Below are 23,437 nucleotides of genomic sequence, written 5' to 3'. Positions count from 1 at the left end.
TGCAAGGATGACAGTTCTTCAGGTTCTGAGGAGGTTGATGTAAGTTTTCATCAAAAACGATTACAAAACCACCCGCTGCGTCACTACGTAGCGTCCACAGGTATACACGTTTGTAAGACTGATGGTCAAAACAATTACCCATTAGCTGCGGTGCTGCTTTTTGACCGGTAATATCTGATCAAAATACTTAGCTTCGACTCCACCTAACAGCCTACTCAGATAATTTCTAAGCAGACCCTCCTAGTCACGCACCAAACTTGATGGACTGTGGCATCTAATTCCGAGAATGGTGTAGCTCACGAATCTCCCGTTCTATTCAGGGTTCATCACAGTGGATCAATTTGTGGATTAAAAAAATGCTAAACTAATAGACGTTTAAAGCACAGAAAGTACTTCACTGCTTATCCAACATGAAATACAAATAACTGAAAGGTTACAGTCGTTCGTTGTCCCACAGTTAAATGTCTTTACAGACGTGTACTTTGTCGATTATGGGAACGTCAATTTGAATTGTAGCCTACATCAACAGTGCAGCAGGAAAGACAATAGACTCATTCTGTTTTTGTTATAACTGATTTTTTTCCAGATTTTTTTCTTAATGAATTTTAAGATACCATTAAATTAACGCAATTAATTAAATGTTTTAAAAACATTTTACTGGTTTCAAAATGAATGTGTTACACCTGGTGCGCACTGTTCTCTTATTGTCGTTTACGCCTCTCCCCAGCAGATGGCACTAGAGTACACGCGGCTGAGGAGTTACCTCAGCTGTCTTCATTCACCTTATTCAATGGAATATACTGCTCATATCACCTCCTTCCAAGACACGCTCCTCTGAGTAGATGACCTATAAACGAAATCAACGCACAACTAACACCTCTCTCTCACGCACAAACAAACACAAGCAATCTATTTTTCATAATTTGCCTTTTGAATCTACAGATTTTCACAAATTACTCAAATTAGTCAATAGGAATTTATGATTGCTTGTCGAATAAAAAAATTCGTTTCAGTTAATCTAAATATTATGTTTTACCAGGGATAGATAATGAAATCAGTCTGTGTTAAAACATGAATAATGAAGAGTAAAAAAAAACAAATACCAATCCATTGTATAATGGCAATGGCACTGAATCAGCTCTTTCTAGGAAAATTAATAAGCTGGTAGACTGGACGTTGTCTGATTCTGAAACCAGCAACCCGCGGAATTTGATGTCACTGAATTTGAAGATTCCCCGGGGTTTAATTGGAAGGTAAAACGAAAGGAATGCTCAGGCAGATTTTTAGACAGGCAATATACCATGTAAACTGTGAGTCTGACTGCGCGCCTCACCGGCCTGTGATATTTTCATGTAGTTTAATGTTAAAAGAATGAATTTAAGGGGTAGTTGTACATTTGAATACCTTGTTGATAGATCGTTTTACATTTGACGTTTAACTTCATGGGTTAATGCGTGACATGTGCCATGCTCTTGCCCTTTTACAATCACAGGCTGATTTTTTTTTTTTACATTTCTGATACAAAGCCTTAAAAACAAACAAATGTCTGCTACATGGCATTTTTCCACATGCACATCGCTAACGATTATGAGACCATTACAATACCATGATTCATTTCACGCGCAGTTGCTACAAATTTTATTTCATTGATCACTTGTGAGGCTAAACAAGGACAGAAGACGACGGCTGATTTTTACATCGCTTTCACCCCCTTAGTATCGACATATACAGTGAAATTCCCCATGCATTTAACCACAAATCTTAGCTAAAACAAAGAATCTCTTTGCAAACAGGGTAAACTGCAGGGGAAACTAACCTTTTTTTTATCAGATCCTGGAAGATGAACTGTGTGAGAAGTACTTAATCTTCCGGGAGCGTCACAGACTATTTTGAAGATTAGATCTGCGTTTCCATCAGGACTCGAGCAAAGATTTAATCATTCCTCAGTGTACTAAAGCAAAGAAGTTGTCGAGGGCGAATGTTGCCAGATTTGAAGTTAATCTTCACATCGTATCCCTGCTTGGGGATCAGGCGGCTTGGCTGTGCCCTCATTTGAGAGCGCGCACGGAGAGGTACGCTCTCGGTCTACTTCACTTCTGTCTCAGTTCTTAGTATGCACTGAGCGAAAATGTACGAGGGGATGCGCTATTCGGACGATTTGAAGAGGGAACTGTTGTCCCGTTAGCACGGATGGGGTAAAGGATTTGGAGACGGGGCTCGTTTTGAGCTTACCATCAACAATTACTAGAGGATTTTTTTTTTTTCAACAGAATGCAAGAGAGAAAGATGTGGGTTGGATGCCAATTTCCTTGTGGTACGGATACAAGACCTGACAACTTAGCAGCATGAATTAAAAGAAAAATAGAGATCAATGTTAAATTTGACTCCAGAGCGTGTACCATGGAGAAAAGGAAGGGACTGTTAATTTCACTGTTTTACTTTATGGCCGAGATTTGGTTGAGTTCTCAGCAAGTCCTTAGAATCGGTAAGTGGACATACATCTAGTATTTTAAACCTGCGTGAAGCACACAGCTGAAATACAACTGAGTCAAGTCGTGTTGTCTCATACTCTGAACATCACTGTATCGGGAATGTTATATTTCTGAAACAAATAGCATATTTAACATAATACATATTTAATATTGCACGTTTAACGCACCTGCTCCCCCTTCCACGCGCAGTTAAGCAGTTTATTTCCACGTTTGTTTTTAGATGATAAGATGAAACTATGTCTGAAGTCTTATGAGACGAGATTTCGGTTGATGTCTTATTTCTGTTGCCATCTTGCTGTTTCTTTGGTAAAAGTTGATATTTATTGTTATTTTGTTTTTGTTTTCGTTAGTGGGTACCGTAACATGGTTCACATGCAGCTTTTGGCATTATATACGAAACATCAAAAGAAACCCATCACTCTATGTATCCATGCACATTTCTGGAAAATATTTCGCATCAGTTTGATTAGTTGATCATTATTGACTAACCATGATGTGCACGAGTGACTTTGTTACATAAGGTACGCAGCGCCTAATTTGTCAAAAGGATAGAAATGGCAAAGGTGATAAGGTTAGTTAACCTGTTGAATGTGAAGCCGGAAGAGAAGAATGAGAGAGGCATAACGGAATCAATAAGTCCTCCTTATCAAGCAGCACATTTGTGCCATGGGCATATCGGTGGCTGGAGTGGACGAACTCGCGCTGTCTCGCAGTCTGGGTTCAATATAATACTAGTATTTTCATTATTTTCCCCATAAAGTACTGACAAATGTATGCACTCATACATAGACACATAGACAATTATAAATGAATTGCAGTACAAATTTATGTTGATCACTTAAATGTCTTTAAGTGAACCAGAAATCATGTTTGGTTCTTCTAACAGCCTAGTGGTCAACCGGCGTCAAACGAAATCGGAAAGAATGTAATTGCATAACAGGTAAACACAAGGCATAATCTGAGAATGAAAATAAGATGGAGAACTAGAACTGGGCTCCTGTTGTGTCCACACATACGTCTCTCAATGTGTGTTTCTTTATAGTGTATTGGAATAAGTCATTGCTTTTCCATTTTACGCCATGCCTGCATGTTTAAGTTTGAATGAGGTTGATCAATTGTCCATTAAGAGCTGTGTGCGTTGCCTGCAGTGCATAAGTACGGATTGGCTGCTAAGTGGCTATTTGTCTTTGTGTGCCTCTGCTCTTGATGAGGTTTGGCACTCTGCAGACTCATCCTATTTTAAGTAATGCCATTTAATTTATGTGCCTTAACCTTTTCAGATAGTTCTTGGACTGTGTTCGGGATGTATGTATGTGTGCGTGTGCATGTGAGTATACATGTCTGTGCGCACATGTGTATGTATGTGTGTGTGTGTGTACATATGTAGGTTTGTGAGTGTCTGTGTGTGGGTATGTGTTAAAAATGTTAAAGATGTTACATGCATCAGTGGTGTAATTTTTAGGACATCAAATGTAACCACAAACTCAAATCTTTGCTGTGGTCCAAGGCACTAACTGTAATTTAAGTTGCTAAAGTAAAGAGGTAGACATGACTTGATATAGAGGTAGACAGACTTGATATAATAGACAAATATTGACTTTTCACCAATTGTCATTCTCAGCAAAACTGTTACTGATATGTACCGGTCTAAACTTCTGAGGCGCAATGTATTTGGGTCCACACAAAAGTCAGGACGCTTGTCTCAGTAGCACTATGCAAGTATCTCAATGACTAATAGGAACAAAATTCATCTGTCTATAAAAATTGAAGACAAGCCATGTGTTATCTAACCATTTTATCTGTTAGGTTATAGAGGGACTGAGGCCAGGGATTTTTTATGTACCACTTCTCCCCCTCTGTTGGTGCTTCCTAATCTGTCTTTTGTGTTGTTAATCTTTCTGAAATTTCCCTCTCTGTTCAAGGCCACCTTATATCTGTCATTATCCTCATGATCCTCAGTGCCAACTTGTAAGCCGCTCCATATGGCACCATATTCAATTAACATTAGATTTTCTGGGCAAGGACGTGGCCACCTCTGATTGTGATCTCCTTCATCTTGGTTGGTAATAATGGTTAATCTGTTCGTCCCCCCGCCTCTCGAGCACTTTAAACAACCAACAGTAATCTTCTTTATGCAGAGAGGCTGGCTCCGAATCGCCTCCCCCAAAGATGATGCTTAGGCCGCAGCAGAGAGATGATTCTCCTTTGCCTGGCTCAGGGTGCACCGTCTACTTTGTCCCGGTTTTCATAATCTGGGGTGACACATAGACTCCAGTTTAGTTACAGTATGCTGTCCTCCCTCCTCACAAATGCACTTTATTCATACCCCACCCTGAGTGTCACTGATGATAGGTGACCATTCACTGTGGTGTTTTCAATCCCATAGCCATACTCACTTTTCACATATGTTATGAGGTGCCTTGTAGATGGAATACTTCTGTAAGTAAATCAATGAGAATAATTGTGAGATAGTGACTGCGGAGGAGTGCATCCATGCTCTTGCCAAGCAATCTTAACTTTTTTACCGGGTTCTCGGTATTCAAACTTAAACATGTTTACTGATCGCTATAGGCCTTTAGATCATTACCCCTTGAACAAGTGATGGAAAGGTTCATTGAAAGCGTGTTGGAAGAACCACGAAAAGCACCCCAGCAGTGGCCATGTCACACAGAGAGTTCTCAGTACCACACATCAAATAGGCTGGTGGGATGGATTTAGACCCACTATTTACCCATTGGCAGAGGACCAGGTGAAAACAGTTGGGTGGGGGCGTCCTTGGGATGTTGGGAATTGGATCAGGGGGCATTTGCGGAGAGGGCCGACAAGCTAGTCATTGTACTCTCTGGCTTTTAGGTCCCTCTGCACATGATAATGAACGCCGTGATTAGCAGGCTTGGTGAAGACGAGGGATTCACACCAGAGAGAGACTTAGCTCTCAGCTCTGAGCTAAAGAGGCATCACACACAAACCGCAGTTACATGGTGATTTGTATGCTTGTTTGTGGATTGACAACACTCCTACTGCTAACATTGTTAAAGTAACTAAACACTTACTGAGTCAGAATTCAGGGGTTTATGTAGATACATGAAAATCAGTTATTTCAATGGAACCATTGTGTAGTGTCAGACACAACAATGATAAACTAGACATCAATCATTTAAGTACCATCATTGTTCCATGGCAAAGCGAGCCTTTATCACTCATAATATTGTCTGTTCTGTGCAAGAACTTGTAAAGTTTCCCTGGAGAAAACAACCGTAAATGCTGCTTCATCTCTTTTAGATATTGTTCTTGGCACAAATCACTTATCTGAGAGCTGAAGTGTGTATGTATCTTATGTAATTGGTTCAATGTAATAGCTGAACAGTCAAGTTCATAATGGTCTTTTAAACAGAGATTTGTGTTATTTGATACCGTTGTTGAGATAAATGAAAAGTGCTGAATATGGGCAGACAGTGCAATAATAGTTGTTGCTATATCTAATGAGGATGGATCTCTTCTTGATAGCACATCTTCCTTAGAACCCTCTCCACCCTAAGACTCAGGGTGTTCTTTTCAGATCACATGTTTACTTGCTGAAATACTGCACACCCAAATGCATTCTGGTTTCTCAGATCATCTGCATGCTAATGGGTTATGGAGTTAGAGCATCCATTTTCCCTGTCATGTTGGGGAACAGAAACTGATGACTCCTCATTTTCTGTGTCAACATACACTATATGGTCAAAAGTATGTGGACACCCCTCCTAATTATTGAGTTCAGGTGTTTCAGCCACACAGATTGTTAACAGGCACATAGCCATGCAGTCTCCATTGACAAACCTTGGAAGCAGAATGCGTCGTACTGGAGACCTCAGTGACTTTAAACGTGGCACTGTCATAGGATGCCATCTTTGCCACAATTCAGTTCGTGAAATTTCTGCCTTGCTAGATCTGCCCCGGTCAACTGTAAGCTATTATTCTGTATGTTATTGTCAAGTGGAAGCATCTAGGAGCAACAGCAGCTCAGCCACGAAGCAGCAGAGCATGCAAACTTACAGAGCGGGGCTGCCGAGTGCTGAAGCACGTAAAAACCGCCTATCCTCTGTTGAATCACTCACTACAGAATTCCAAACTGTCTCTGGTTGCAACATCTGCACAAGAACTGTGCGTCAGGAGCTTCATGAAATGGGTTTCCATGGCTAAGCAGCTGTACACCCAACATCACTATGCGCAATGCCAAGCGACGGCTGGAGTGGTGCAAAGCACGCCGCCGCTGAACTCTGGAGCAGTGGAAATGTGTTCCCTGGAGTGATGAATCACGCTTCACTATCTGGCAGTCTGATGGACGAATCTGGGTTTGGCAGATGCCAGGAGAGCGCTACCTAGTGGAATGCACAGCGCCTACTGTAAAGTTTGGGGGAGGAGGGATAATGGTCTGGGGATGTTTTTCAGGGTTTGGGCTAGGCCCCTTAGTTCTAGTGAAGGGTAACATTAATGCTACAACATACAAAGACATTTTAGACAATTGTATGCATCCAACTTTGTGGCAACAGTTTGGGGAAGGCCCTTTCCTGTTCCAGCATGACTGGAACTTCATAGCTGAGAAAGTGTTAAGAAATCTGAAGGGCAGTGCCAGCAAAAGGTTAGAATAATAAGAATAATCATAAGAATAATAGTCTATCCTCAATAAAAGATGGAGCCACCTCCATGTGTTTGACATTTTTGGCCTCCATTTAAAACTGCAAGGTGGAAGACATCTGTCTAAACGTCACCAGCTGAAATAGCTGATTGTAATGAGGTATTATAAATCAAACCCAATGAGTATAAAAAGATTAATACATTGGCCTTAGATTAGTGGCCAGGGAATTTCCATTAGATTTATAGTGCGTTTTAAGTGTCATATATTTATATTAGGTGACATTAGTTTTGAATTGATCTATATGAAGTGATCTATATGCTTCTTGTGCACGTGTAGTATAAAAAGTAGGTAGTTATATTTTTTCTAAACCAAAGATGGGAAAAAGCAAAAATATTGCAGTAATATGCATAAAGCAAGATGTAAAGCTGTGTCATGTGAGAAAGTAATAAAGATTTGTGCTGGAGTTATTACCAAGAACATGGTTGGTTACTTGACAGAAGAATTAATGTTGTAGAATAATTGTGATTGGCTAAGAAGGAAACCAATGTAAAAATACTTCTAAAACAGAGAATCTGACACAGCACATTTGTGTGCAATATATGAATTATAATTTAGTTTCTTTCATTATACAAATAAAATATCTATTCATGCTTTTCAGAGACATAAGAAAGTGAGTAATAACATATGTATTACATGTGTATATCCCATTTGCTGTTTTCATTCCTAGACCTTTGCTCCCAGCTACCATTGTTGTTTGGCCATAAAATAGTGGATGCACATAAATACACCATAATTTGTCAGGAAATGTGGTTTGCTCTTTCTGAGGTCTTAGATTTACTTCCTATCTGAAATGCAATGTTGTGTAGTAAATGGTCTATGTTTTTAAAAAAGTGCTTACTGTGATTGCATAAGAAAACACATGTATTTGAAAATTGATATGAATATCTAGTATTACTACATTTTGATAGCTTTGTTTCTATATCAATATAAATTAGTCACAGAAGCACTGAGGTGGAAGTCATTCATCTACAGGGGATCTACAGCAGAACAATGAATGGCCATTCTACCTTATGTTTGGTTAGGTTGGTATACTTCTCAATTCATTCATCATCTTGGAAAAAAATAGAAATGTAGAATCTGGATGCCACATTGAGCATCTTAATGAGCATCTTAAAGTCTATGACCATGGAGATGTGCTCACTTCAGACTTGTGGTTCGGGGTGTCAGAGAGGTGTAACAACCAGTGTGCAGCCCACATGTCATGACCCTCATTGGCAGCTGCCAAGCTTCCCTGGTAAGAGACATACCTGTAATTACCAAAGGTTTCTGTATTGAACGCTTAATGTAATCTTTATGGCCAGATATCATTGTAGAGAAACCCTTAGTGAGACAGATGAAAGTTGGCTCGGGCCTGCAATCAGAAATGAACTTTAGGCCAGCATTCAGTCAGTAGGAGACACAAAAAAAGGCAAAAGAATAATGGGATGGTTTTGTTACACAGTGGTGATTGCAGTCATAAATCACTCAGCGCAGACTCACTTCAGCAAGTGTTCTGAATTGTGCTCATTTGATTAGCAGATTCTTTATCAAAGCCAGTGAGATGCCAATGAATTAAGTTGATGGAGTGCATCTTTCAGTAACGTTACATGCATGTTGTTTGGGCGGCATTTATCTGCTGTCAGACTGTGTGATTAGTTCTTCTCTCATGTGGTTCATTACCTTAAAAGCCAGTAAAAAGTTTCCTTTTAGAGGCCTTATGAGGTATCCTGGATGCTTTGCTTGACAATCAGTGTGCCATATTTAACTTAATCACTGTGAACCCTGTCCTTAAGGGCAAAGGCTTACTGCTGAAAATGCAATAGACAATAATTTGGTTTTTACTTGTCAGTTTAGAAAGAATTAATATTTCAAAGAAAAAAAAAACATTTCACAGAGAAGTCATCTCTGTCTCTGTGTCTTCAGGAAGTAAAAATGATATCAGTACATGACATGCCCTCACTAATGCACAAAGGTTGAATAGATACTTGATATCTACCTGTATGCATGTTTTTTTGGGCAAAAAAGGCTATGTATGAGCATTTCAAGCACATACAGATGTTTGTCCTGAATCATTTAAGCCATTTTTTAAAATCGTTTTTTCCCTGTACTGATATTTTAGACGTTTTAGTTCAAAGCAAATCTTCCTGTCTGCATTTCTCAGAATGTACTGTGAAATTGGTCACGTCCCCTCTGCCTGTAAGCACACGGCCAGAAATGTGATAAAATGGATATACCAGTAGGCCTACACTCAAATTCTGCACACTAGCCAGCTTAGAGTACAAAGAATGGACTAAGTCTGCATCTTCGTTAAGCATTTGGATTTTGTATGCATTTTAAGTGAACTGCTTTAAAGAGCCGCTTTTAAAGAGGGAGCCACAAAAATGTGATTTGCAAATGTCATGTGCAGAGAGGTGGAGCACTGCATTCTTAGTCTTCAATGAGGGTTAAATAGGATGGATTGGTTAAGAAACCATGAAAGCATTTCAGCTTACTTTGTGTATTAAAACATATGAGGAGATTTTCAGCATGGATATACACTACAGGAAAGGTATGAAAAAAATTGGGATTTGAGCGACTGTTTTTGCATTATTTGCAGACCATTTTCACTTCATGTCAGCAAGTGCTGAAATTTTAATTAGCAAGAAACAAAAAAAATGAGACCAATTTCAATTTGTTACTTATAGTTAAAGACAATGCACACTGCAGTTAGAATTTGGGCAAATGCCTGTTGTTGGTGTCATTCAGATTTTTAATTGGGTTAGGTAAGTCCATCTACAGTTCAGTGGCAGTGATCACTTTTAATAATTGGAGCAGTCTCCCCATTCGTTCTCTGGACAATTAGATTATAGTAAAATCATTAAGACATTACTGTGGTGCACAACTGATTTCATTGCAGGGTACCCTCCTCCTTGCTGTGTAATTACTATAGGCCTGGGCCTAAGTCATTATGTACTGTCATCCAGACACTTCCCCTCACATTTTAGCCCTCAGAAGAGTTAAGCTCATACCAAACAAAATGTAAGCGAATGTGTGACAACCTGTTTTTTTTGGGTCTTTTAATAAATTGATTGTTGTGAGTGTAGCATTCAATCACATCACAAAAGCGATCGCTCTGTGCTTTTTAAGATTGTTCCTCATCCCTCATAACTGACAGATCAGATACCAGTGACATCAGTCAAACACTTTGCAGCATGGCTCATTTGGGTGAATAACCAATGTTGTGGATTGTGTTGTATAGTAACTCCATTGCTAAACTTCCAAAATGTTGCCTTGCTTGGACATGGGGTGCAAGAAACGTATCCAGCAGTAATTTGGCATTTGGCTGATTTGAATCTGGATGAGACAGTATTACGATTTTTTTTGGTGTGAATATTGAATATGCTGCAGCATTTGTTGCACACAGTAAATTGGGCATTGGAAGCAAACCCTACTCTGATGCATCTTTGTTTCATCTCTATGCAGTCCCATATTTGCTGTACTTTTTCACTGCACAGCTAATTTGTTGATACAATGCTTCATTGGATTAGAGGAGATGCAGCCTTCCAACATAAATAAACAGCAGCTCACACAGACTGCCTTCCCTCTCTCTCTCTCTCTCTCTCTCTCTCTCTCTCTGTCTCTGTCTCTGTCTCTCTCTCTCTCTCTCTCTCTCTCTCTCTCTCTCTCACACACACACACACACACAGATGCAAACACAAAACTACAAGTAGTTGTATTTCACCATACCTCTCCTAGTGCTTTTGTGTCCTGAACAGTACTTGCTCCAGGACACAGTGGGCTAGGGGGAGAGAACGGAGCTAAAATATTACATAATATCAAATATTACAACATATTACCTGCTGTGAAAGTGGATACTATAAGTGAATATGTTCACTTAACAACTCTGATAACAACTTTGATTTGACTCAAAACATGGCAGAAGACAAAAAACCTGGGATCATGCGTCAAAAGATAAATAGCAATACTGAACAAAAGCTTTAGCTCTGAGGAGTATTAAAATGCTTTGAATGATGTGATAGATATGAAGCTTTTTTGAGAGGCAGTAAATCAGTTTCTCATCGGTGAAGTAGCCACATCTAGTGTGACATGATATTGTCAGTGATGCTTAATCTTCTGAATAGCTGTGCTGAGTGCCTATAAACTTTAGGGCCCAGGCATATCATTTTATCAAATGAGAAATTGATTCAATTGACTTCTTTAGAGGGTGTATTATGCAGGCACAAGACTTTCTGTTTAACAAAAGGGAAAGTCATTGATCAAGAAAGAAAAAAAAAATCATGTGGATGTCAGATCCAAGACACAATGTGCTCTGTTTCTGCAGATCAATCGAATTGACCACTTACATTCCACAACAATCCGAGCAACGTGAGCCCTTATTGCAGGTCAGACTCCTACAAGAATGCCACCTTTGGCATACTGCAAGTTGGTGAAAATTTGGTTCTGCAGTGCTCTCTGTTTCCCCCCTTGAGCTTCTGGTGTGAAAAAAGTTAATCCATTTATGTCTGTCACCTTGCTCAAGCTCTCATATTTCCTAATGTGAAAAGTGACTGAACTCAGCAGATCAGAAAAAATGTACTGAAATGAGGACGTGGTAAATGGATCTGATCAGTCTTTCATCTGTGGTGCAGGACACGGAACAGACTTTTTGTAGCCTGAGGGATGTGGGAACTATGGTTAATTTCCATTTTACATTAGTGATGTTACATTTTAAAGATTAGCATCACCGAGACATTCTTCAACATTAGCTCACTGTATATGTACTAAATTACGGGTACCCTTCTTATTGATATGTCCATAATGCCAGAAGATCTGCTTCTAATGTGCAAAATAAGAATATTCAGTCTTCATTAAAGAAATGCAATGAACATGTTCTTTGCAGTACACACACACACACACACACACACACACACACATATATATATATATATATAATATATATATATATATATATATGTACTGTATACTGTTATGTGGATAATTTCATCAGCTGTGTTTCTCTTTGAATTGAAATAAGCAAAATTGTATTTCAACTAATAAAATTATTGTGACTCCGTCAGGGTAACCTCATATGTCCTCCTTGATATCTTTGTGCAAAATTTCATTGCTTTAGTTATTTTTCACTGTGGTAGTGTTTGGGAAATTAAAGATTGCGGCAGTGAATCAGGAAGCTCCAGAGGCCATAAACTCAGTTAGGGTTTCTTGTCTCCCCTCCATCGAGTCTGTGATAAACAATTTCTTGCCACAAATCTCTGAATCTGCCCTGTTAAGTAGATTGCTACAGAGAAATTTGATTTTCTTTTAAACCAAAACTAAAGGCTGCCAGAGGACAGGAAAGTCCGCTGAGAAGCTCTCACTCACAGCATCACAGTTTCAGTTAGCTTTATCCATTTACAATAGCTGAGCTTTATATGCAGCTTGGCTGTTTTCCCTGTTTCCATTTGTGTGAAGTATGTGATGTCAGCAAAGGTCTGTCCAGTGAAAAGTCAAAATTTGCATTAAACAAATTGTTGAGGTGCTTTAATGTTCCACAGGGTCAAGTTTTTACCCCATAACATGGATGTTAATAGATGTTATTGTGTCTGTGTAAACTGAAAAACATAAAACAGGCTTTGTATCTCTAAAAACGAAATGGCACCACAACATAACACCCTGCAACTCAAAAAATATGAGAGTATGAATACTAGTCTTCTCTCAAGATTTATTGTTCAGTGTGACACAGAAATCCTGAAACACTTATGCTAGCGTGCAAATGCAGCTTCCATAGGGATGTCGAAGCCCTTCACTAAGCTAGGCCTGGGTTCAGTGATGAATTGCGGCTGTTTGACAAGTGACGCCTTTGAACCCCCATAACCCCTTGGTAGCTGAGGCCCTTGCAAGACTGTTTTTGGACATCAGCTCTGAGCAAACCTGCTTGTGAGGCAGAAGAAATCACTTAGTGCCAGTCTGGGGCAATGCTTTTGAGCAATGCTCCAGAGGGTAGAATTGGGCCTCGCTCAAGTCCCGAAACCTGACAGTCAAATCTGTTGTGCCTTGCCTCTGGCAAATGTTGGATGACTCCACGTTATGTATTTTTTATTCATATATCCAATCCAACACACAGTCACTAAAGGTGTATTATTATACTGTGAGTACGAGGTAAGACATCGAAAATACTGCTCCATACAGAAGCTCAATGCAGATATTGGTATTACACAAGTATGCAAATTGCATCTGGTCCTAAACATAAAATATTGATAGCAATTATTATGCAGCCAACCTCTACATTAATGGAAATGCTGAGACCATCATTATGTAAATGGTATCTTGTAGAGTCATACAGTCATAAAATTACTATATTGTTGTATGGCCGGACATACCTTAAGTGGTGCAGTAACACCAGTCTTTTCATTTGTGTTCTCCATTCAAGATATGAAGTGAAAACGAACAGATATTACACATGACAAAAGCCAGCCAGAGAGAGGCTTAACCCAAAGAATTGACTGTCATTTCGTTTTGATGACCTTAGGGAATGTGGCTGTTCATTCTAAGAGGCTGCAGAGGTAAAAGAAGAAGCAGAAAGTAAAAGTTCAGGACGACAAGCTCCCTTGGTCACCTTCACGACTGGCTTGTTCTCTGCTGGGCTGAGGAATTCTACTTATTTAAGTTGTAAATTGCAGTGCCAAAAAAACGATATTAATGGTGTTTCACTGTCCGGTCACGGCCATGGATTGCATGAATATTTTAATAAGCTCACAGAAAAGCAATTAAGGCATTAGAAGGGTGGCTGGGAGGTGCAACCACCTTCTGAACTCTTTTGCCACACACTTGCATAACCTAGCCAGACACTTGAAGCAGAATAAAAACCTTTTTTGTCAACTGCCCTTAAAATTATGCGATAGGATGTATATATAATCAATATCAATATTGTTTTTGCGACAAGTCTTCTACCTGGAATTTGAAGTGGGAAGGTCAAGAAGTTGTAATCACAAGCAAACATGACAACATCTTAAAATCTATCCCACAGGGAGTGACATCCTCAGATCTCACCGAGGCATCATGTATGCTCCTTTATAATCTTATCTATTCAGCTATTACTACAGAGACAGATATCTCAAGCAAGAAGTCTTAATGACAGAAAAAACTAATTATACATATAACTAGATTTTTCATATCCAGCTCTAGCATCTCAAACTTGCCTGAAAGTAGGGTTCATTGTGCTTTTCAGCACATGATTTAAATAATGATTGCTTTGAATGGACCAGCTCAGCTTCCCTGCTTCAGTGCTGACACTTAGTTGTTTAAAGAAATCTGGAATCTGTTCCTCCAAGGACTGGAGTTGACCATTTCTACTCTGGAAGTTCACAGATGGCTTCTAGCACATGCGGGTGGAGATGGTTAGGAAAACTAAGATTCCCTCAGTGACATTCACTGAAGTGTCAAAACATTTACAAAGTTAAAAAACCCACAGATCTCCAAAGCCCTGTTCAAACAGTCAGATAAATTTCCTAATTGGTAAAGTGCTATGCTAATGCAACATTCACAAGTAGCTTTTGCAGCCAAGTACATTTACTGCGTATTTTAAGCAATCAGAGCTGCAGAACCCTTTGGCGTCCTTTTGAAAGTTGTGGCAGCAGGGAGATTTGTTTTTGCAGTGATTGCGTAGAGGTGCCAAATCCTTTTTTTCAGCTGTGCAATAAAAAGCAAGACAGAAGGAGGAGAGGAGAGAAAGCAACTTCAAAGACAAAGTTCAGCATTCTCATCCTCCTCTAGTTTATCTGCAGGTATCAGGGGAAGATGTTTGTCCATTTACATCCTGCTATAATTGTTACAGTCTGAAACATGGGGCAATAGCTTACCTTTCACAATCTTTTCAGGATTTAGTGGAGATATTGAAAGGCCATGAACGAGTCAAATTTGGCATGAGAGGGTTATGTTTTCGTCATTCTCTCTTGGGTGTTGAGTTGAAGAGCTTGTTCAATTATGCTTTGTTGCCATGAGCTCTGTTAAGTTTTAAGCAGCTCTGGCTTGAAAGCACTACCTTTGTAGTGCCTGCTGATCAAAGTGAGAGGTTTACCTTCTGTCACTTCATCAAGGTAAATGTAAGCAGGGAGGAAATGCAGAAACTGTGAAACATTTATGAAGTACATAAACGGCTGTTTTTCTCCAGGCTAATGTTTAGTGAGAATGCTTTATCCAGCAAGCAGAGGCTCTGGGATGGTGAATGCACTTCATTCTGTCTTTGGCAGTCCAACCAAAGACTGATATTATAACAGTATTACCAGCCACATTCTTCTTTTCCAAGGCGAACCTAAACTGCAAAGAAAATGCATAGGAAGCATGACAGATGTTTAATCTTCATGTTGCATATTCCATGGGGGATTATGCAGAATTGGGAGGGACGGTCATGCCTCTACCAAGTTTTACCATGGCAAGCAGAAGATGGATAGGTTGATGGTACCAGCCAATCCACCTTCTTCCTGATCTCGGACCTTTCGGAACACTCTTTGTGCTAAGGTTAATCTGGTTGCTGTATTTAAAATGCCAAAAAGCAATACCTGATGTTTTATAATGAGTTAAAAGACAGTATTGACAGACACTACAGTGATTTAATAGTTGGGAATAGTGTGAGCATGTCTGAAAGGACATCATGATATCCAGCCAACTAGTAAGTGGGGTTAATTAACTTACTGGGAGCATAATCTCTTGAGAGAGACTATTTTATCCTGACTTTCTCATGTTGATGGAGTGGAAAAGGGTATTAAAATACCCCATGATTGGTGTCCAATATATATGCATCAACATATTTGAATGAATTTTCATAGGAAACCAACAAATCATCAAATTTCTCAAGATTTGGAACTGAATTAGTTTAGCAGCTCTTAATGGCTTGGATCATCATACCACCCACTGATGTTGGTAGATGTGTTTTTTAGTGTATAGTGCATTTTTTTGCTGAAGTTACATGATATGGAATGAAACAAGAACAACAGATCACAGCTTTAGTATTATTAAAAAGAAAGAGTATCAATAAAATATCCTTTTGGATTTTGTAAGCGTGTTCAACATTCCAATAAATTAAATTTAACATTGATAGTGACATTAACATTCAGTACCATTTGGATTCAGATCTTTTTCAGTGCAGTGTAGTCAGTCACCTGTCTATATGGATATATCATATTAGCTATTTTTTCCCTGTTAGTTGAATGAATTTGAGTATTATTGGGATAATTTTAAGTTACTCTAGTATCAATCAAGAACATCATAATAAAATTGTGATGGACAACATCTTGCTTTGCAATAAGCAAATATCGATTGTGAATGACTATAGTATATAACCAGAATAACTACATCATGATTAAAAAGAAGCAGCAGTTAAACAATCCATATAATTCTGTGCATTTTTATGTACCAGTATTAAAATGAATTATTAAAATTAGGGGAATCTGAAATGAATTTGTGAAAGAGGCAATAATCAATGAGTTTTATCACGAACCACTGTGGTCTCTTTTTCTTCTGTATATGCTATTGATATCATCTTCCTTTTGTCTGCAGATATGCCTATATGTAGCATGAAAGTAACCAATTACTGTATGTCACTGTAGGAGCTGTGCTGTAAAGAAGTAGCAGTCACCTTGATTTGACATTTTGTGCAGGCTGAAAGATTTTTTTTAAAAGTAATTTTCATCATTTGTATAATATTTCATCTGCTTTAAGAGTTTCTAGAGCCCTAAATTCACATTTAAGTCTAGTTTTCTGTTATATTCATGCAAAACTATTACGTAAACAACAAGAACAAAAATAATCACCAAGAACAATAAACACCAAGGTGTCTTGAAAACCCCATCACTAAAAGCTAATTCATTACCATGGATGCTTCGAAGGATAGCCTTCATGTCTACACCCTCCCCGGAGAATTTCATATTCCTGCACAGAGTATTAAAGAATTTAACAAGTTCTAGCAGCTGCTCACTGGGGCTTGGTAACCATAATTAGGAATGGCACTTAAAAGCCTGCCTTTGAGTGACTTGGGAGACGAGACAAGGCTCTCTCAGTCTGAGGTTGCAGGCTGCACTGCAGAACTAAAGAAAAAGGTCATTCACTATCAAGGCCCAAGGGGACTCTTTCTCTCCCACTCTTTAGCTCTTTTCTCCTTCAAAATCAATCACAATTTCACAAGCAATACCACAAAGATTGTTTTCATGGACAGCACAATGACCTATTGCTATTTGCAGGGTTATTGTTCAGGAGCTGTCATTTACAAACATGTGAATCAATTTAATATGTGGCTGCAATTAATTAGCCCAGTGCATCCAGGACTTTTTAGATGACAGGAGTGTAAAACAATGAACAAAATCCATGTTTTTAATCATAGACATTGTAGACAACAGGTGTTAAAAACAATTGAGAAGCACCACAATTCTGATAATTGTGTGTACTCAGAGGTGTCATACGGTATAAGGTCAATTATTCTTAAGGCCATATTACAACAGTTGAAATATAGACACTTACTCTGTGTTGATTGCATACTCTTACTTACTGAAGTTTTCAGAGTGCACAGAAGAAATGAAAAACATATGCGTTACTTTTGCATGTGCTAAAATAATATATGAACGTGCTCTTGCCAGTGCCAACATCTTCCAGAAGAACCATATTGGATTAAGAGTTGGCTGGCGGTCAGAATTATCTTCACTTGCCCCCTCTCCAATCCCGACAACTCTGGCCCACACAGCTAGCCAAGAAGTGGTCATGCTTAAAGAGGAATGTGTCACCAAAGAAAGTTTGGACAGGCTGCTTCACAGCTCATTTTTTATTGCCATTTGTTATAGTTTTATTCCCCAACTCCCTTAAGGGCAGTGGAAAATCACAGAGTGATTCCCTCAGCAGGGAATTTTGGCACCATCTTAAATCCCCCCCACCCCCATTCGCAAAATGCTAAATCACAGTATTGCTATCTCTGCAGCGGAGCTTTAATCCTTTTAGTTTCCCGGAATAGTATGGACACATCTAAGGCTGCCTGATTTTCTGTTCCTATGATATAATGCTAGTTTTTATGTAATTTACAGAGGAGGAAGGACAGAGAAAGTGTATTCCTCTGATCGTTGTTCATTTTTGTCTTGTGTGACAGGTGGGCTTCATCTTGCACTGGAGATTTGTTTGGGTCCCGGCATAAATAACTAGGCATCTGATTTAACAAGTCCGATCCATTTAATGTTTTTTCCATCAACACGAGGAAGTATTTCTCAGTGACACAATGAGTGGCCCTACGTGTACCACAAGAGTTTTGGACTGATTGTTTTGTCGTTTTCAGATACCGCAATTTATACCTGATCCCCAGCGTGGCGTCTGCACGGTCTCGATAGCTTGGATTTGTTTGTTTATCATGTCATTGGTTATCAATGGTGCCTTTTTGCAGAAAATAGAAAGAAATCTTTCCCCTCGCTCTTGTGCAGTGCAGTGCCATGCCAGATAAGACATTTCTGTCTGGTTTGATTACAGTTCAACAGAGAGAGAGAGAAGGACATTAAAGGAAATCGGAATTGACTGCAATATGAAGGAGTATGATTGTGCATTAAATTGGATTTATGGGGATGATTAGTTTATTCTGCGGGGAGAGTTTTGAGGGTGATTGATGATAACAGAGGATCCCTTTCGGAGTGAGCATAGCCCCAGACACACAATGCTTTCTATTCTGTTTGTTCATTCCATTGACTGACTGACATAGCGCAGAGAAACCGCTCACTTATCATCCCATTATTACCAAACAGGGGGATCATTAAGCCATACTCTGTTTCAGTAGTTTCAGTAGTGTTACCATGAAGTCCTCATCCAGCAGACCTCTTCACGGTCAGCTTGTGCGCAGTCATGTATGTCTGGGTTATTCTCAAGGTCATACTTTCCTGTGTATCATTTTAAACTTTATGATGGCAGTGCCAAGCCTTTGATTTCCAATGGTGTCTGAGGTCCCCTGTGTTGGAAGACCATAGATCACAGTGTGCACAATGTATTGATTGCCATTGTGTTAACTCATCCATAAAAAAGCTCCACCTGGAGGCAATCACATTTTTGCCATAGGAGAATACTATTTGAGCTGTTTTAGGACCACGTTTTTTATATATATATTTTGTGTTTGTGTGTGTGTGGGGGTTATTTATTTATTTATTTTTTTAAATGAGGAATCATTTAAATAATCTATAAATAAAATAGTATAATATTTAAATAACATAATATGAAATAAAATGATTGGTTGCAGCATTTATGTTTATGTATTGATACATACAGACACTAATGTTATTTACATTAAATTTATCATTCATTAGTTGCATTTAACCTCATTGTACATTGTATTGCATTGTGCAAAACAGTAACTGACTACACAGATAGTTTTGCTAATTTCCATGAGGAGTTTGCATAGTGTATGCATGGTAAACAGTTTAGCCCATTAAAGTACTTGCTCTGTTGTGAATCAGTTGATATGCACTGTGTTAATCTTGCTAGGGTACAGTGGTTAAAAAACTAAATTTCAGCTTTCAGCATTGTCTTGGTTAGAGGGAGTTTGAGAATTTTTTTTTTGAGGTCAAAATCCTATTAAGAGCTTTAGTAAAACCTAAACATGAAGTACCATAAATAAAATGATCACTTATAAATATAATTATCTTATTTATATGTGTTGATTTACATAATGACCTTGCCCTCCATTGTTTTCCTCTCTTTCTCTGCAGGGGGAATATTTGAGACCCTCGAGAATGAGCCTATAAGTCTAGAAGAACTAGCCTTCAAATTTGCTGTAACCAATATAAACAGAAATCGAACCTTGATGCCAAACACCACATTGACCTATGACATTCAGAGGATAAACCTATTTGACAGTTTTGAGGCCTCCAGAAGAGGTAAGTTTTCTTCATGTAGCTGTGAAATATTGACACTTTATGTGCTCCAGAATAGATACTACTGGAAAATCAGTAACTTTCTGATGGCTGATGATTCAGTAAAAACTGAGTGATGAATAATTGAGACACCAAGTAACATGAAAATTATTCAACAGCTCCCCATTGTAGCATCAGTTCAGTTACAGGATATAATTGAACATAACTGAAATGTAATCGAAAATCTCTTGTCAATCAGCAAAGTCACAGAGTAAATTACTGAGGAATTTTTCTTGGGTAAGGGAACCTAAAATGAAAAGGGGAGGCCAGTTAGTTATGAGACAAAACTGTATCTCTCTCAGTTGCCTGTGGCAAACATGTCAGAACACCTTCTCCTCCTCTTCTGTAACTCTTTCCCTTCCTTCTTTCTCTCTCCCTCATTCCATTACTTCTTTCACTATTTGCATTCCTCCTCTCCCACCTTTCTCTCCCACCATCTCTCCATTCCCCCTACTTGTTCCACTCCTTTTTTCTCAACTGAGTTCATCTGCCACTTTCTCTCTCTTCTACTTTCCTCTCTTCTTTTCTCTCCCTCTATCACTCTCTCTGTTGCATCCTCTCCCTCTCCCTCTCCCTCTCTTCTCCATTCCCCTCTGTTTCAATTCCTCTCTCCCCCCCCCCTCTCCCTCTATCTATCCCAATTTCCTTCCTTTCCTTCTCTCTCCTTCCCCCCATTCATATTTTTCTTTATTTCTCTCCATTCTTCTCCCTTTTTTTCTTCCTTCTCCAGCCTGTGACCAGCTGGCTCTGGGTGTGGCAGCAGTCTTTGGCCCCTCCCACAGCTCATCTGTCAGTGCGGTCCAGTCCATTTGTAATGCTCTGGAGGTCCCCCACATCCAGACCCGCTGGAAGCACCCTTCAGTGGATAATAAAGACAGCTTTTACATAAACCTCTACCCTGAATATGCCTCCATCAGCAGAGCTATCCTGGACATTGTGCAATTCTACAAGTGGAAAGCAGTCACTGTGGTGTATGAGGACAGCACTGGTGGGTGAACTCATGTAGAGAGTGGAGGAGGAGGGTTTTTTTTTCCATTTTCTCACTTGGTTTGTTTGATGAATGACAGTGTAGATTTCACCCTGTTTTGCAAGTTGTACATAAATCACTTTATCTGTATTGTCATAAAATCCAACTTCAGCAGTAATCTTCAACAATGAAATACTGAAGCCTCTATGTATTCATCCTCTCAAGTCCTCGAATTCCTGCAGGACATCGTTTTTTTCTTTCCAAGACTGTAAATTCAGCTGGAAACTGATCTGCATCCATTGCACTCTCTGCAGAAGGTGCAAAATTTAGGCACAGTGATGAAACACAGGTGGCTAACTTAATGCTGATATCGTCAGAGGGTGTAGACATTAAGAAATCAAGCTTGTACCAGAGTTACTGTTTCTCCTTGCTTTTCTTTGTGCTTGCACTAAGTGGATGTGATAGGACTGTGGCTATTTGTCTGCAGGTGTAGTCTGGTGGAAACTCAGAGTGGAATAGTATTTAAATGGTACTTAAACATTGAGGCATTTTAATGCAAAAACAGGTGCTCCACTAGCCAGCGAGTTGGTTCGTCGTTTGTGCCACTAGCTATCAAGCTAGTGAAAATACTTGCAAATACTTTCTCTCACTGTACTGTGCTCTGTTTTTTTGTTTGTTTTTATTTTTTAGTTGTGCTACATTTCAGTTTTGTAGCACAGTAGCATAATTGTGTACAGTTGATTTAAAGAATTATTTCAGACAGTTTCTAAGAGAACACACATAAGTATGCTTGTAAGCTAATTCTGCTTGTCCCTACTTCAAGTGTGAATAACAATGATACTGGAGAGAACTCTTGAAGCTGTCGTGGCAGGCCTCCTGATTGGCCAATCACTGCTGCCTTTGACATTGAAGACTTTTCCCCAGCCCACATGCTCCATGTTCAGTGGGGCCATGTATCTGACAGCAGTATTAGTGCCTACATCTGTGTTTGAGACTTATTCTGCTGCTTCTTAAATAGGGTCATGTCAGGCATACCATTTTTGCCACTTTACTGAAATGAATGCACCACCGATTTACATTGTAGAACACTTCCGTTGCACTGTTGTGTGATAATTTTCAGTGGGCCGGAATATGAGATGCTGGTTGATATTCTACGCATTGCATCACTTGCAGATTACTTCTGGGCTAATGCATTTTCATTTCCAGACCATGAAAATGTCACACTGGATAGAGTTTTATTGCATGCCTATTGCATACCCATGAAAACCTATGAAACACCATTCTGAGCTCTCCTTGGCATATCCTAGTTCTGCAATTTCACATGAGTGGAGAGGGAGTGGATTTATGACAAACCCTGTTTTTATTACACTGTCTCTGTCAGTGAAATATATTTTACATGACACAGCCTTATCTGTTGATAATCAGCTCAGGGTGTCTGAACAACTGCAGGGTATAGTTAAGTTAACGTTCTGCTGTGACAGGTAATTGATATAGGTCACCTAGTAGAGAGCATGGCATTTTATATGTATTTTGTACTGTAATGGTACCTTGTAAGTAAGCAAAATCAAGTGCAACCAATTAGATTTTAAAAGAGATGCATCATTTATTTAATTTCAGCCTTGCCTTACCAACACCAAATAGGTCACATACAAAATATGAGAGGTTTTTATGGATCTCAGCCCCATTGAAATGTTTTCATGAACATGAACATGAGCAAGAACCCCCATTTAATTCTGAAGTGAGTAATTTACATAAGAGTTAACTTCGTGTATCATAAATATCCATTATTTTCACTAAATAATGCACTAATTACATTCCTACTGCAAAAATTCCAGTGTTTGAAATCAACTGAAATAATAATGAAAAAAATCCAAATATTTACAGGAAAAAATTTCAGAATGATCACTGATAAAACTTCATAGCATTGTAACTTCATCTGAATCTAATACTCTTGGTATTGCCCTGGTGCTTTGTAGATTGTCGTGCATGACCTTGAAGACTGTTTTACTTGCAGGAAAACAATGCCTATTTTTAAAACATTAAATAAACTAAAGCCATTTTGGCTGGCTGGATGGCAATGGCAGATAATAGGTTTACAAATTACAAGTGACTTTTATACTTTTTACATGAGATTAATGAATGTACTGTCACCAACAGCTACCAGCACCAGTTATAAGCTTTGCTGTTTTGTCTATGGCTGAGGGGTCTGTTTCAGTCTAAGCTGCTGAGGGGTTCTTTTGCTACCAAGAGATTCATTTCAAGTTATGGTTAATTATGGTCAATGGCCTGTAATAGGTGCACAGTTGTATCCATTGATTTTATCCATTGATTTTATTCAGCCCTGAGTCATTGAGAAAATGCAGACCAATGCTGTGATTGCCTTTATTAGGCATGCACCATATAGGCATGGAGCAAG

The 23,437-nt window shown here is 39.0% G+C and overlaps 1 protein-coding gene across 2 annotated transcripts in view; it reads left to right on the top strand.

Annotated features, from left to right (window-relative positions):
- The first annotated feature begins 2,225 nt into the window (after positions 1 to 2,225).
- LOC118782725 (glutamate receptor ionotropic, kainate 1) overlaps positions 2,226 to 23,437 on the top strand; it is a 40,798-nt gene continuing 19,586 nt past the window's right edge. For both annotated transcript variants that reach the window (XM_036536237.1, XM_036536238.1), the window contains exons 1-3: positions 2,226 to 2,485; positions 19,851 to 20,018; positions 20,785 to 21,042. In XM_036536237.1, coding sequence (XP_036392130.1) covers positions 2,401 to 2,485; positions 19,851 to 20,018; positions 20,785 to 21,042 — 511 coding nt within the window. In that variant the 5' untranslated portion in view covers positions 2,226 to 2,400. The remainder of the gene's footprint in view (positions 2,486 to 19,850; positions 20,019 to 20,784; positions 21,043 to 23,437) is intronic.

The sequence above is a fragment of the Megalops cyprinoides genome, chromosome 9 (assembly GCF_013368585.1).
Source record: "Megalops cyprinoides isolate fMegCyp1 chromosome 9, fMegCyp1.pri, whole genome shotgun sequence".
Classification (NCBI taxonomy): domain Eukaryota; kingdom Metazoa; phylum Chordata; class Actinopteri; order Elopiformes; family Megalopidae; genus Megalops; species Megalops cyprinoides.
This window is presented reverse-complemented; position numbering and strand designations above follow the sequence as displayed.